Source organism: Podarcis filfolensis (assembly GCF_964270895.1).
Source record: "Podarcis filfolensis genome assembly, chromosome: 13".
Lineage (NCBI taxonomy): Eukaryota > Metazoa > Chordata > Lepidosauria > Squamata > Lacertidae > Podarcis > Podarcis filfolensis.
Genome location: NC_139615.1, coordinates 33,599,329 through 33,613,660, shown reverse-complemented (window position 1 = coordinate 33,613,660; position 14,332 = coordinate 33,599,329). Strand labels below are relative to the sequence as shown.

Genomic DNA, 14,332 nt, shown 5'->3' with positions numbered 1-14,332 from the left:
CACCCAAGGTACTCAAAGCAATGTGCATGGATGTCTCTGCCCTTCCCCATTTAAAACTCACAGCAACCCTGTGAGGTAGGTCAGGCTGAGAGCTAGGGACCTGCCCAGGCCAAGACCCCTCCATAAGAGCTTCATGGCTAAATGGGGATTGGAGCCTGGACCAACCTGGCACTCTGACCCAGTGACATAGCGTGGGTTGCTGGCGCCCGGGGCCATGCAGAGGGAGGAAAACGGATGGGGTATGCATGCGCTTTCAACTGCCTAGCGGCATCTGCGTCCCCCAGGAGATCGCAGCTGCAGAGATGAGAAAAGAAGTGTCTGTAGAGTCGTCTGCAGAGGTCACTTCCTGGTTCGCATGGAGAAGCTGTTTTCAACAGAGTCCAGCGACGGAAGAGCGCAGCTGTACTGAGGCAGCACCAGGTGTTGAAATTTTGCGCCCTCTAACAATTTGGGAGCCCCCACGCTACACCACTGCTCTGACCACCGCTCCACACTAACTGCCAAAAGTAATGGTGGACATTTTCACCTGTCACAAGCTGAGTCCGAGAAACAGTGCTATTTTTCTAGAAAAAGAGGTGCTAGAGCTCACCCTGAACGCCTCCCTTGTTCTCTTAGAATGGCAATGGCATCCACCCCAGAAGGGCCGGAACTGAGTTCTGGCAAGTTCCGGCAGGGAAAAAACCAGCAACCTTGGAAATAACTGAGGCTGAAAGCACCTCTGAGCCAGTGCAGAGGGTGCTCCAAGCAAAAGCACAACAAGCCCTTCTCCACATCTGGGAGAATGAAAGACTCCCGGTTTCAGACCTGAGCTTGTAAATTGTTGAGTCGGAATCGTGACACCGAATTAAACAACCTTGGCTATCTCTCGACGTGTAAACAAGACGTAAAACGAAACTCTCCTTTCAAACACAGAACATCTGGTGAGCTGCTTCTCCACCCCCTCCTGCTGCCACTGCCAGCTCTTGCCATTTATGCTTGGGGTTTAAGAGGAAGTAGGTGAAAATAAGTACTTGCCTAACATCAGTTACAATTCAGGCTGGGGGCAGTGGTTTGGTTGCCTTCTCCACCAGCTCTTCGTGTAAGTTACTTCAAACATTATTTTTTTGTGGTTTCTGGGTAGCAGGAGAAGAGTGCCCCAAATGTATATACGCACACACACTCAGCCCAGAGCTTGTTTTAAAATCAGGGGCTCAGACTTCAGGGCCTTGCAATGGACAAGAACCCCTCTGAACATGTACGGAGCGCTTCTCCTTCATTACAGTTAGCAAGTTTCCATAGCCAGTGCCCCTCATCTTTAGGCCTAGAAGGGAGTCACAAAGATCACAATTATTCCCATCACCCTTAAACTACAATTCCCAGGATTCATTGGGGGTAAGCAATCTGCTTTAAATGTTTGGTGTGGATGGGACTCTACTCAGAGGTTGGCTTTGAGCATAGCTCAGGGAATTTACAGGTGGCCTCTGTGATGCTCACCCTCCAGCCAGCCCCATGGCGTCCCCAGTGACACAACAGGCAAGCACACAGGTGATTCAGGCATGCCTGCACACAAGGAGAGTTTATGTCATGCCCTGTTGCATGCCCCTTGTTCAGGGAGGAACTATTTTCAGCACCGGGCCTGGATAAAAGTCCCCAAAGCACCTGCTGCCGAACAAATTTGGACCTGATACAAGACCAGACCAGCCAAGGAGTGCAAGCTCTGCCCACATGATGCAGAGCTCTTTGAACAAAGAGAAGGAGACAGATGCAAAGAATAAAATTACTATTGCGTTACTGTATGAAACTGCAGGGATGCGGGTGGCGCTGTGGGTTAAACCACAGAGCCTAGGACTTGCCGATCAGAAGGTCAGCAGTTCAAATCCCCGCGACGGGGTGAGCTCCTGTTGCTCGGTCCCTGCTCCTGCCAACCTAGCAGTTCGAAAGCACGTCAAAGTGCAAGTAGATAAATAGGTACCACTCCGGCGGGAAGGTAAACGGTGTTTCCATTCACTGCTCTGGTTCGCCAGAAGCGGCTTAGTCATTCTGGCCACATGACCCAGAAGCTCTACACCCACTCCCTCAGCCAATAAAGCGAGATGAGCACCGCAACCACAGAGTCAGCCACGACTGGACCTAATGGTCAGGGGTCCCTTTACCTTTATGAAACTGCAAAGGGGCTTGCCCTTGGAGAGACTGACCTCTAGCCAGCCATACGCCAGTCCCAGGGAAATTCATAACACCGGTTCATCAATTATGGCAAATGTGCTTGAACACGTCTATTAGTCAACGCAAGCAAAAGGGGGTCCTCATCATCTATCCCTAAGAGCAAACATCTGTTTCTGAACTGGACCATCTAGAAGAGATTTATGCACATTGACTATGTTTACCTAAATCTGCTCAGTTTGTTTATTTTGATTGCAAAGTAAACTTGGAGGGGGCTGCAGAATTTAGAAGGCATTTTTTTTTTTTTTTTGGAGGGGGTGGGTGGGTTGTCAGTTTTGTACAACGAGGGGGAGGAATGTGAAATCATAAGCTGTTTAGAGAGCCACAGATGAAGGCAGGGGAAAGGAGAACAACAGGCTGAGACCTGTCCGAGCTGAACATAAAACCTGCCTCTACCTCTGCTGGATTGCTGGAAGACACGTGAGACACAAACGGACACAGGTACACATATTTATTCACATCTGAACAGTACACAGTTACAGTTGTCCACGCAGCCACTACAACATCATCTAAAGTCACCTTTCGCCCCCTCCCCCGGCGTCCCCTTGGAGTCATCCACCCATGCAAACTGAAAAGCCAGGGGGAAATGGGCCTTTCGGACAATCGCCGTGAAACCTACTGACCAGTCCAATTGCTTCTATTACAGAATTGTTTATTATTGGTAAAGACTGTTTTAATAAACTGGCATGTGTATTACAAGCAAACCACGGGACAGGGGGACAAGAGTATTAACAAAATAGAAACCCCACGCATCGCAATAAAGAAATGTAAAATATAGGCAGCAATATTTTTTTTTAAGGTACTAACTTTGGCTATTTCCTTTTTCTTTTATAATACTTTTCTCTCTCTCTCTTTCTTTCATTCTAGCTGTGAAATTCTGAGTCAGATTTAGAAATATGCCAACCAAGTTTTGTGGGGAAATGTAGCTTTCCAATGGTTTTTTCCTCTTTCTTTCATGCAAAATACCTTTAGAAACTTAAGCATGGATCTGATATAGAAGACTCTTCTCCATGTGAAATCAGCTTATTCAGCATCAGTGTCCATTTTGCAACCACGTTCTGTATAACCTGCCACTCCCCCTGTCTCTCTTCTCTCCATAGTTGGTTCTCAGCTTAAGAATTTACCATCTGTTGACTTGTTGGGTAGGGGGCGAAATACACACATTTGGCTTTCTTCTCCAAAGGCACACATGTTCTCATGAATTTAAGATTGAGGAGGGCCTGCATGTTCATAAGAAGAGGCCATGGACCCATCTAGTCCAGCCTCCTGTTCTTACAGTGGCCAACCAAATGCCCATGGGAATCCTCCAAGCATGAAAACAGCAGTCTCCTCTCCTGTGGTTTCCAGCAATATACAGAATTCCTGGTATGCTGCCTCTGATACTGGAGACAGGACATGGCTGGGCGAGTAGCCATCAATAGCCTTAACCAGCAGTCATTGGTCTAATCCTCCTTTAAAGCCATCCAAATTGGTGGCCATCACTGCCTCTTGTGATTTCTATTGACAACAACAAAAAGGATGCTCAGTATCTTTCTGCCACGTTCAACTGAGCAGTCACCCCGAGCTGCTCGCACAAAGGTTTCAAGGAACTTCTAAACGATGCCTGCTCTTCATGAGGCAATCGTTCTGATTTATTTGCCGAGAGGTTATGCTGCTCCCCACCCACCGGTCATTTACCCTACGCGTTTTATTCCATTTATTCCCATCGCTTTCCTAACAGCACAAGGTGTGTGTTTTTAAAGGTGGATTTGCTGTGCCACGTTGCCATAGCACTTATCTGCTCATCTAGCTTAGCCGTGCAAAACTAAAGTTCCAGTATGAGGTGGAATCCCTCGCTCAAAATAGCGACGGTCTGGAGGCAGCTTTGATAGCCGTGAGATTCCTCTTTCCGTTCTGCAACTCTGTGATCTTCCAGAGGTAGTAAACTGGGGTGTTGCAGCTGGACCTGTTCCATGCTCATTTATTAATTAGAGATGATATCCGTGGCCTCTGTCCTATCAGATAAGAACACTGCCTGATTTTGCTACAAGCACAGCCTACAGTGGAGTGTACTGTTCTTCCGGCCAGGGTGGGATGGGTCCAAGAAGAAAAAGAGGACTTCCTAGAATCTCTCAGCTAATGCAGCAGCTTCTGTTAAGTTCTGGCAAGTCCTTGAAACCTTTCCAGTCCTTGAAACCTTTCCAGGCTCCTGTGCATAGTCCACTATCTCACTGGCAGTATGGCAATGTCAGGGATTCTGTGGATGTGCAGGGAGGCCTAATGTGGCCCAGAAACATCCTCCAGGCCTCTATGCTCATCTGCAGAGGTCTTCGGTGTGCTACACAATCACTGATTTCATCAGGCATGTGGCGTTTTGCACATGCACATGGAGGTCATTCCGCCGGTCTGGAATTCCATGATTGCAATCTAGAATGTGGACCAGAAGGGACAGAACCATAGATTCACAGGGCAGTAGAGTTGGAAAATACCCCCAAGGGTTATCTCATCTACCCCCCTGCAATGCAAAAATCTCAGCTTAAAGCATCCATGACAGATGGCCATCCAACCCCTCCTTAAAAACCTCCAAGGAAGGAGAGTCCACCACCTTCCAAGGGACAAAAAGTTTCTAACGAAGCTTTCTGGAATTGGCAGCCAATGGTTCCACCATCTCTATTTTAAAAAGTTTGACATCAAAGCTGTTAGTTTAGCTTGAATATATGGCACTATGCTCTCACCAACAGTGGTCAAACATTATCTGTTGTTCTGTTCATAGATAGTAGCTACTACAGAGCTGTGCACACACTCTGGCTAGGAGTTACCGCCACCAGTTTTGTCCCACCAGTGTTAGAACTATGATCAAAGTTGGCCAAAAAAAAAGAGAGAGAGATTGAAATTTTTTTGCATACAGAAATAGACCCACTGAAATGGGGGGTAATTCTATACATGATTGTCCGCAATGATCCAAATTTCACCGCTGCTTTTATCTTGCCTCTCTTCTCTAAGCATGAAGATAGGATGGTGCCCCCACAAAAAAATAAAATAAGGGGCATGCTTGGCTGCAGTGTGCCTTAAGGGGACAGAATGGCTCAGCAGTCATGGCTGGTCAAGAAGAGTCAGATCATTTTGCATTATCTTCTTGCTTCTCTTGGGTAGCCCCTGAAATATAAGGTACATTTCTCCACCAGGAGAAGAAACAGTGTGAGGGGATCATGGTGGTTGATGGTTGAAGGACCACCCTAGAGACCTTCTGACCAAGGTTAAGATGGGGGTGGGCTATAGCTCAGTGGTAGAGCCTTGCATGTAGAACACCCCAATTCCTGATGTCTCTACCCACAAAAAAAATCTGGTAGGCCTCTATCTGAACCATTGGGGGGCTGCAACCTGCCAGAGTGGACAATACTTAGGCCAATCAGTTGTCTAAGGATATGGCAGTTTCATGCTTTTCTTGTGTAGTCCATTCTGTTGGGAATTCCACTCCTCCGTGCTGCAGATGTGTGATTGTTGTTGTCACGCGTCTGCGTTTACATTCCACAGTGTTGGATGTCATGGGACCGGAAGTTCAGATACGCCGTTTCCGTGATATTGCTTTTGCTCTTGCCGATGAAGAAAGTAAGAGGAGCCATGTTTTCCTTTGTCCTGTAAATAATAAACGTAGTGCTTTGTATCTATGCCTCAAGCCTCACTTTCACTGTCTGCTGATATCTGCTGATACTGTGTGCAGGTGTTTACAGATACCCGTCGCACCAGTGGCTCGGGAGGAAGATTAATCACCCGAGTGGCACTTCGAAGGGAGTAACACACCATCCGTGGTGTTGATTTCCCAATACATTCTACCACTCAGGACTTGCATACTGGTTCGCCACATCTTCTGGATTTTTGTCCACCTCTTACTTAGAGATTCTGGCCATCTGATGCCAACAGCTTGTAAAGGAAGTGGTAGTCCCAGTTGTCTGACAAGAGAGAGGTTTAAAAAAATAAAAATTAATAATAAACCCTAGATAGAACTGCCACTCAGTTTTGCCTAGAGCAAATTTTCAAGGCAAATTGAGATGTTCCGGTTTAGGCAAAACACTGGAGAAATTATTGATGGAAGCAAAATGTGTTTTAACCAGAAAAGCAACCTTTCTCGGAGGGCTGCCATATACTCCTCATCACACCCAAGTGTGGGGCTGGAAAATTCTCTTGCATTCCATCCCAGCTTTCTTATGTATTGGTTTCCATCTCTTCCTAAAGCCCTTATATGTACTTCTGTGGGTGGGTGAAGAGGATCCCTTTTCTGCATAATTCCAGTCCAGAGAGACAACAGGAGCAGTGCGATGACCTCCTTTGGCAGGCTCCGCAGTGGTTCAAAATGCTGCAAACTTTCAAACATCACAAGTTCTCCACCAGGTCTACACAAATCTTGTAATATATATCAAGGGGGAAGTGATGATCCCAGTTCACTTTAGTTGGCCCAATGACTTCAGGTGGATCCTCTTAACTTATGGAGACCGTCCCCGTCCCCCAATCCTTTATGTTACTTTTCGGGACCCTCTAATATTTATGAAAATGGGTGGGGATAGGGGAACACCAGCAAACCATAGAGGTTTAACACCCGACCCAAATCTAGCTCTGAGTCTTTAGCGTAGAACCAACAGCCCTCCTCTCTCCACCTTATGTCTTAAGGCCACCCAGGGGGACTTTTGCTCACCCCCTTTTTAATGCAACAGAGGTAATGGCTTTAATAACCCACAGTGATTGGTTCACTAGTCTGAGGAAGAATGCAGAGCATCGCTTTTAATTATGTCTCACGAACACAACATCTGGGATAACCTCGGAGGCCAGGTTTATAGAATCACAGTGATTAATACAATTCCCACTCATTAACGACAATGTTTGCACTGTTAGTTTGTTTGCCTTGGCCAGCTCTGCTCTCTCAAGTATGGCTTATAACCCCTTTTTAAACTAGTGCTGTCCCATTTGGGGACTGGCTAGCTTTGATCAAACCCAGCAAGGGAGCTACGGGGCGAGGTTCAACACAGCTTCACTGAACTACGAGGAATGCATCTTGAGCAAGAAAAAGAGAGATCAGGGACCAAAGACATTCTTGATGTTGCCACCAACGCATGGATGGGAACATGGATGGGGGTCTCCTCCTAAGCCTCCGTCCATATACTTAGAGGTTTGATCTTCACAGTGTCAGTTTTGACAAGCCAGAAATCACATCCTTCCTCCCCTCACAGAGACGCTCCCTGAAGATAAAGTCTCCATCGTGTCCTCTTAACATCCTCATGCTCCAGATCCAAATATTCATCCTCTGTCAGCCTCCTTCAAGTCCGTCGGCCATGCAACACATTCAAGCCAGGCTGCCTATTGTATTTCTTGGCTTAGGGGAACACAGTGCCTAAAAAGGAAGAGTCAGTGGCTGGAGATCGACAGGTGTGAGTGAGGAAAGAGGATCCACAGAGACAAGGATGGAGAGGCACATAAGATGGCCGTTCAGAGGCACCTGGAAGAGTGAGACCAAACTAGCAGCATCAACTGGGTGCAAGTTCTGCAGGACCAGCAAAATGCTGTCAATCCATTTCTTGAAACACACACACACAAGCAATAACATTCGTTCCAGTTACCTTCCTCTGTTTCTTTCTCCTTTTTTTAGCATCTTACTGTCTGCTACAGGTAAGAGGTATTGGGTGAAAATACTGGGGAGGAGGAAGAAAACAACCCACAACCGACGCAGTGCATTACAGGGTTGCTCCGGTGCTCCCCAGAAACGATGGTGGCCATGGGGAGACTAAGCTCCATTTTATTTTCCTTCATGTGTCTTCACCCCGAGAGGCATCGGTGAGGGAAAAAGCAGGGTGGGGAATCACAGAGGGGCTGGCCCGTAGGACCTCTGCCCCGCCTCCCCTGCTTCAGACTGGCGAACTGGCAGTGGACTCGCTGTAGAGGCTTTCCACAATGTCCCCCCGCTGGATTTTGCGCAAGGCGGTATAAAGGGCGTCCATCGTGGCGCTGTCTTTGCTGGACCAGTCGGAGAGGAGGGCGCGGACGGGGTACTCCTCCTGAGTGAAGGAGTCTATGTGGTCCTCCTTGTAGCCCAGCTCCCCAGCCAAGTGGCGCCAAGTCTCCTCGGTGGAACCGTTCAGCAGCTTCTCAACCTCCTCCCGTTTGTTGACAGGAAGGTTGGTGTAAAGGTTCCCATCTCCTTTAAGGCCTGGAGTGGGGGGAACAGGGGTGGGGAGCACAAAAGGGGTTACACAGGTACGAAGTCAACATCCAGTCCACCTCAGAAGCCAAGAAGGCCTGGCTCTGTCCATGGGAAAGCAGGCCTGCACCTGACCATCATTGCCCCACTAGGAACTGAGGAAGCTGTCAGGCCATTGTTCCGCCCAGCTCAGAGTTGTCTACACCAAGGGCAGGGAACCTTTTTGAGCCAGAAGACCAGATCTTTATCTCCCCAACCCACTGCAGGCCAAAGCTGCCTGGTGGTTGGAGTCAGTCACTTGTCAATCACCTGATGTCAGAGTGACATCAGGTTTTGCTTTTCCAATCAGGGATGGATTTTGGTAATATGGCAACCTGAGCAAGGACAAGAATTGGTGCCCCCTAACTTTGAATAGGTATTATTATTATTATTATTATTATTATTATTATTATTATTATATTATTATTATTATTATTATTATTATTATTATTATTATTATATTATTATTATTAACTTTTAAAGATATCTGAAGGCAGCCCTGTAACAGTGGTACCTCAGGTTACATATGCTTCAGGTTACAGACTCCGCTAACCCAGAAATAGTGCTTCAGGTTAAGAACTTTGCTTCAGGATGAGAACAGAAATCGTGCTCCAGCGGCGCAGTGGCCGCAGCAGGAGGCTCCATTAGCTAAGGTTGTGCTTCAGGTTAAGAACAGTTTCAGGTTAAGAATGGACCTCCGGAACGAATTAAGTACTTAACCCGAGGTACCACTGTATAGGGAAGCTTTTTTAATGTCTAACATTTTATTATGTTTTTATACATGTTGGAAGCTGCCCAGAGTGGCTGGGGCAACCCAGTCAGATACTATTATTATTATTATTATTATTATTATTATTATTATTATTATTACTACTACTACTACTACTACTACTATGCATCCTCTCAGCTCGGCACCCAGTGCAGGGGGACTGCCTGCGCCACCCTAAATCTGGTGCTGCTCTGATTGTCAGGACTTCAAAGCAAACTGCAGGGTTTTCCAAACAGCCCTTTGTAAGCATCTTCACATGGGGATGTTTACAAATGGCTTTTCAACACCCCCCACCCTCCCGCACTTCTCCTTTAAACTTCCACGGAGGGTTGAAGCAGAAATGCGGAGGGGAAGCATTTGAAAACCTTGAGCAGGGGGTGCTCTTAGTCCCCAACAGCCGATGGGGTGAGATATCTATGTCCCCACCCCCCTCATTTCTCTTTAAACTTCCTCAGAGTTTAAAAGGAGAAATATGGAGGGAGTCTGAAGGTTTTCTGCATTTTGAAGCGCAGGCTTTTTCTCTCTCTCTGTTTCTCTGGCCACAGTGGCATAATGGTGTAGGAAGGCCCTAAGCCAAGCTGCTCTATGAAGTGGGGTCCCCCCATCTGTAAACTTTGAGAGGGGGCTGTTTCAGAGACCACTTTAGCAAACTGCTTTGACAGCCTACCATTTGAGCAAACAAAATGCCAACAGAGAAGAAGAAGAAGAGTTTGGATTTGATATCCCACTTTATCAAAGTGGCTAACAATCTCCTTTCCCTTCCTCCCCCACAACAAACCCTCTGTGAGGTGAGTGAGGCTGAGAGACTTCAGAGAAGTGTGACTGGCCCAAGGTCACCCAGCAGCTGCATGTGGAGGAGCGGAGACGCGAACCCGGTTCCCCAGATTACGAGACTACCGCTCTTAACCAGTACACCACACTGGCTCTCAACAGAGGGGTGCTGGCGCCAGAAAAGAGTCTGTTGGGCTATGAAATGTGGGAGTAGAGAGTAGAATGGAGAGGGGGCCATAAGTGATGGTGGGAGAATTACAATGGAAGGCAACGTATATTGAATACAAGTGCCCCAGTCAAAGCGAAAATCAGTCTTAACCCGGTGGGGGGTGGGAATACTTCTCTTCCAAATATAGATACAAAGATGGTGGATGGATGGATGGAGGCAAGCATCTATTTTTTAAATAAATCTGCTACGCCCACTAATTTTCAATAATAATCATAATCAGATTTACTCATATACTGAAGAACACTAAGCTGAAATGTGCCCAGCACCATACATGGATTGTATTGAATTATTGTATTATTTTTTATGCAACACAATCTATTTATAACAAAGTGGCCGTGCGAGAGGAAAGCATACAGGATTAGTTCTGTTCTGTACTATTTTTTTTAACAAAAAAAATTATTTTTTTTAGTGGACCTAACAAATTTGGTAAAGGAATCATTGTACGGTTTTGTTTCAACTCTTCTTGATATTTGAATAAAAGTCTCTGCCTCCCACCAGCCTCATTCCACTGATGATACATATTTGCCTAATGGTAGACAGGTCCTGCTGTCCATCCCTGAATTAATCCATCGATCTGGAGTGAAAGGTGATCTCAATTTCCAAAGGAAGAAGTGAGAAAGATACACCCTTTTGCTTATTTGTTTTCATAGAAGTGTAGAGTCAGAAGGGACCCCGAGGGTCTTCTGGTCCAACCCCTGCAATTTAAAGCTTTGCAAACAAGAAAGGCGTTTAAAATCACCAGTTCTAAATAAAGAACATTAGGAGGGGGAACAGATTTAGGGGGGCTTATCATTTCAGTTCTGTAACCCAAAATACCTTGGTTTTAAAAAAAACAACCCTGCACCGAATATTTTGGACCTCTGTGCAATACACACAGAGAGAGATGTATGGATGGATATATAGAAGGATAGATGCAAATTTGCTCGGTGAGTACAGTGGTACCTTGGTTCTCAAACTTACCTGTTCCGGGATTCCGTTCGACTCCTGAAACCGTTCGGAAACCAAGGCGAAGCTTCCGATTGGCTGCAGGAGCTTCCTGCACTCAAGCGGACGCCGTAGAAGCCATGAAAGCTGCGTCGGACATTCAGCTTCCGAAAAACGTTTGCAAATTGGAACACTTACTTCTGGATTTGTGGCGTTCGGGAGTTGATTTGTTTGGGAGCCAAGCCATTCGAGTTCCAAGGTACCACTGTGCTTGTTATGCATTTTGCTTTCTGCATCAGAAGTCTGATTGCTCAAATGGCCCTGTCCTACAATTCTCCCTTTCAGTTTGGAAATCAAGATGGAATTCCCTGTCATTTGGATGGGCCACTACTGAGTCCGTGGGGCGATGGAAAAAGAGGACTGACCTTCTCCCCTTGCTTTTTCTCCCATTGTGTTTTGCTTAGTTCACCAGCTTCTGCCAGTTACAACTAGAGTAGCTCAGTCCAAGGGTGCCAAGTTGAATAAAATATGGGGGGGGCAGGTAATTGATCACCAGACCTGGTGCACACACCCCATTTGAATGGCAATGCCTCCTTAAATATCTTATTGGGGGGCCAAAAGGAACTCGGCCCCTAGGAGTTGGCTCCTACAATTCAGTCGGAAGAGCATGAAGCTCTTAATCTCAGGATCGTGAGTTTGAGCCCCGCGTTGGGTGAAAGGTTCCCGCATTGCAGGGGGTTGGACTGGATGATCTTCATGGTCCCTTCCAATTCTACAGTTCTATGATTTGCAGGTGACAGCCTGAACACGCTTGGCAGCTGCTGCCCCCTATTCCCTGAAGCTGGCTGGCATCCCCTAGGCCTTCCTCCCTGTTCACCCAGCAGGCCATCCCCCTTGCCTTGCATGGACGCCGTCTGTGTTTGCGGCTGTTGGTCGTGGAGGCTTTGGCTGTCGACCGAGATGCCGCTATCGCTGTGGAGCTTCTCCCCTTCCGGCGAAGGCGTCTGGTTGACAGGGCGGTTGTTGGCGCCTTGCTTGTTCTGCTTGCAGCTGTTCCACCTAGAGGTGAAAAAGCAGGGAACAGCTGAGCCTCAGATGCTCACGCCTCCTTTCCCAGATCAAGGTACACCACAAACTTGGCGCCGTTGCCAACACAGTAGATTGCTCCCTGCGGATCACAATGCTTTGGGTGTGGTGAGCCCAATCTTCTCGGGGCTTGCTCAGGCAAACCTCACGGCAGGGACTGTTTCTCCAGTCCAGGCATGAGGTTGCATTTGTCTGCACTGGCTCCTTGATTCTCGGCAACCAAAGTTTTCATGGAAATCCACAAAGGCTCATATGGAAGGAACAGAGCCTGCATTTATCTCCCTAGGACACTTCCTGTGCTGAACCAGAAGACCATGAAGCCGCCCTCTGGATCGGGTGGGGACACACACCTTTGGCCCTCCACTTGTCACTGAACTACAACTCCCACCATCGCTGGTCATTGGCCATGCATGCTGGGAGGTTAGAGTTCAGCAACATCTGCAGGGCCAAAGGTCTCCTACACCTGCTCGGGGTGAACCTTCTAAGGATGGGGTTCAACCATCAAGTAGCCCAGCAGGCTGGTTGCAACCCCACCCCAGCCATTCGGCAGCTACACTGGTGACTGGGAATGGCCACCAAGACCATATAACACTGGTCCTCAAAGACCTACATTGGCTCTCAGTACATTTCCGAGCACAATTCAAAGTGTTGGTGCTGACCTTTAAAGCCCTAAACAGCCTTGGCCCAGTATACCTGAAGGAGCATCTCCACCCTCATCGCTCAGCCCAGACACTGAGGTCGAACTCTGAGGGCCTTCTGGTGGTTCCCTCCTAGCGAGAAGTGAGGCTACAGGGAACCAAGCAGAGGGCCTTCTCAGTAGTGGTGCCCACCCTGTGGAACGCCCTCCCATCAGTTTTCAAGGAAATAAACAACTATCTGACTTTCCAAAGACATCTGAAGGCAGCCCTGTTTAGGGAAGTTTTTATATTTGATGTTTGATCGTGTTTTTAATATTCTGTTGGGAGCCGCCCAGAGTGGCTGGTGAAACCCAGCCAGATGGGCAGGGTATAAATAATAAATTATTATTATCATTATTCCAGGGCTGCCTACAAATCTGAACTTTAGTGCTGATGTAGCTCATCACTAGCCAGCTCTAGATTTTGGTGGGCTTAAAGGATGGGGGGAGAAAGTGTGTGTTTAAACCTGACTCTACCTAACGTGCATTTCCTGAAACAGCAAGCAAATGGAAGTGAAGCCCATAAATACGCTGGTGGATACTATATACACAGGCAACGGCCGGTTTGCGCAGAGGTTACGTTCCTGACCCCGTGTGCATCTCAGAGCAGCGCGCATAAGCCAATCTAGTCCAACATCCTGTTCTCACAGCAGCCAAACAGTTGGCTGTGGGAAACCAGCGAAGCAGGACCTGAGTGCCACAGTTCTTTCCCACACATAATCCCAAACAACCGGCATTAAGAGGCACACCTCCTCTGATTCTGGACATAATTCTGATTCTGGTGTTATCCCCCAGGCGTGTAGCTAACTCCCTCCCGAAGCTGTCCGACTCGGTTGCGTTCCCTAGATCTTGCGGTAGTGAATTCCGTTATCTTAACTATGCACTTACTACGGAATAGCCAAGCCTTGTTTACTCACTTTTTAACAAGGTATTTCAACGGCATTTTCAACAAAACATCCTGCTCCAATGTTTCCCTGTTCAGCATTTCTTCCCCTCCCCAACCCTTGGAGCATAGAAAAGCTAAGCTTTTGTTTTTTGTTTTTTTAACACACACAATGGAACAGCTGTGCAGTATCCCCAGATGTAGGTGATACGTTGTGCAGCTGTTCAGTGCATAGATTGGCTGGTTATGGCCTGTATAGATTACTCAAGACATTTCCTTCTCTATGGTCGGTCTCTCCTGTCTACCATTCAGCTCTATTGCTTTAACCCTTGCCTTTTCAAATCTCATTGCGGACCCTCCAAGTGTACCCATTTTCTGGGGACAGTTCCGGATTTACAGAAGCCATCCCGGTTTCTGATTTGATCCCAGAATGTCCCACCTTTCCTTAGGACATCTTTAGTTTCATCAGAGAAAGGTTGGAGGGTATGGTAGGATGTCCTTATTTTATCAGAGAAATGTTGGAGGGTATGGAGTTATGCAACCCCCCAAGCCAAGGAGATAAGTTACTATATAACCTCTAGAACACCTCT

At 47.2% G+C, this 14,332-nt stretch overlaps 1 protein-coding gene across 1 annotated transcript in view; it reads right to left on the bottom strand.

The window, feature by feature from the left end:
• Positions 1–2,633: 2,633 nt before the first annotated feature.
• Positions 2,634–14,332, bottom strand: part of NGFR (nerve growth factor receptor) — a 60,915-nt gene continuing 49,216 nt past the window's right edge. The window contains exons 6-7 of the mRNA XM_083583279.1: positions 11,996–12,156; positions 2,634–8,374 (exon numbers count right to left, since the gene is read on the bottom strand). Coding sequence (XP_083439405.1) covers positions 8,073–8,374; positions 11,996–12,156 — 463 coding nt within the window. The 3' untranslated portion in view covers positions 2,634–8,072. The remainder of the gene's footprint in view (positions 8,375–11,995; positions 12,157–14,332) is intronic.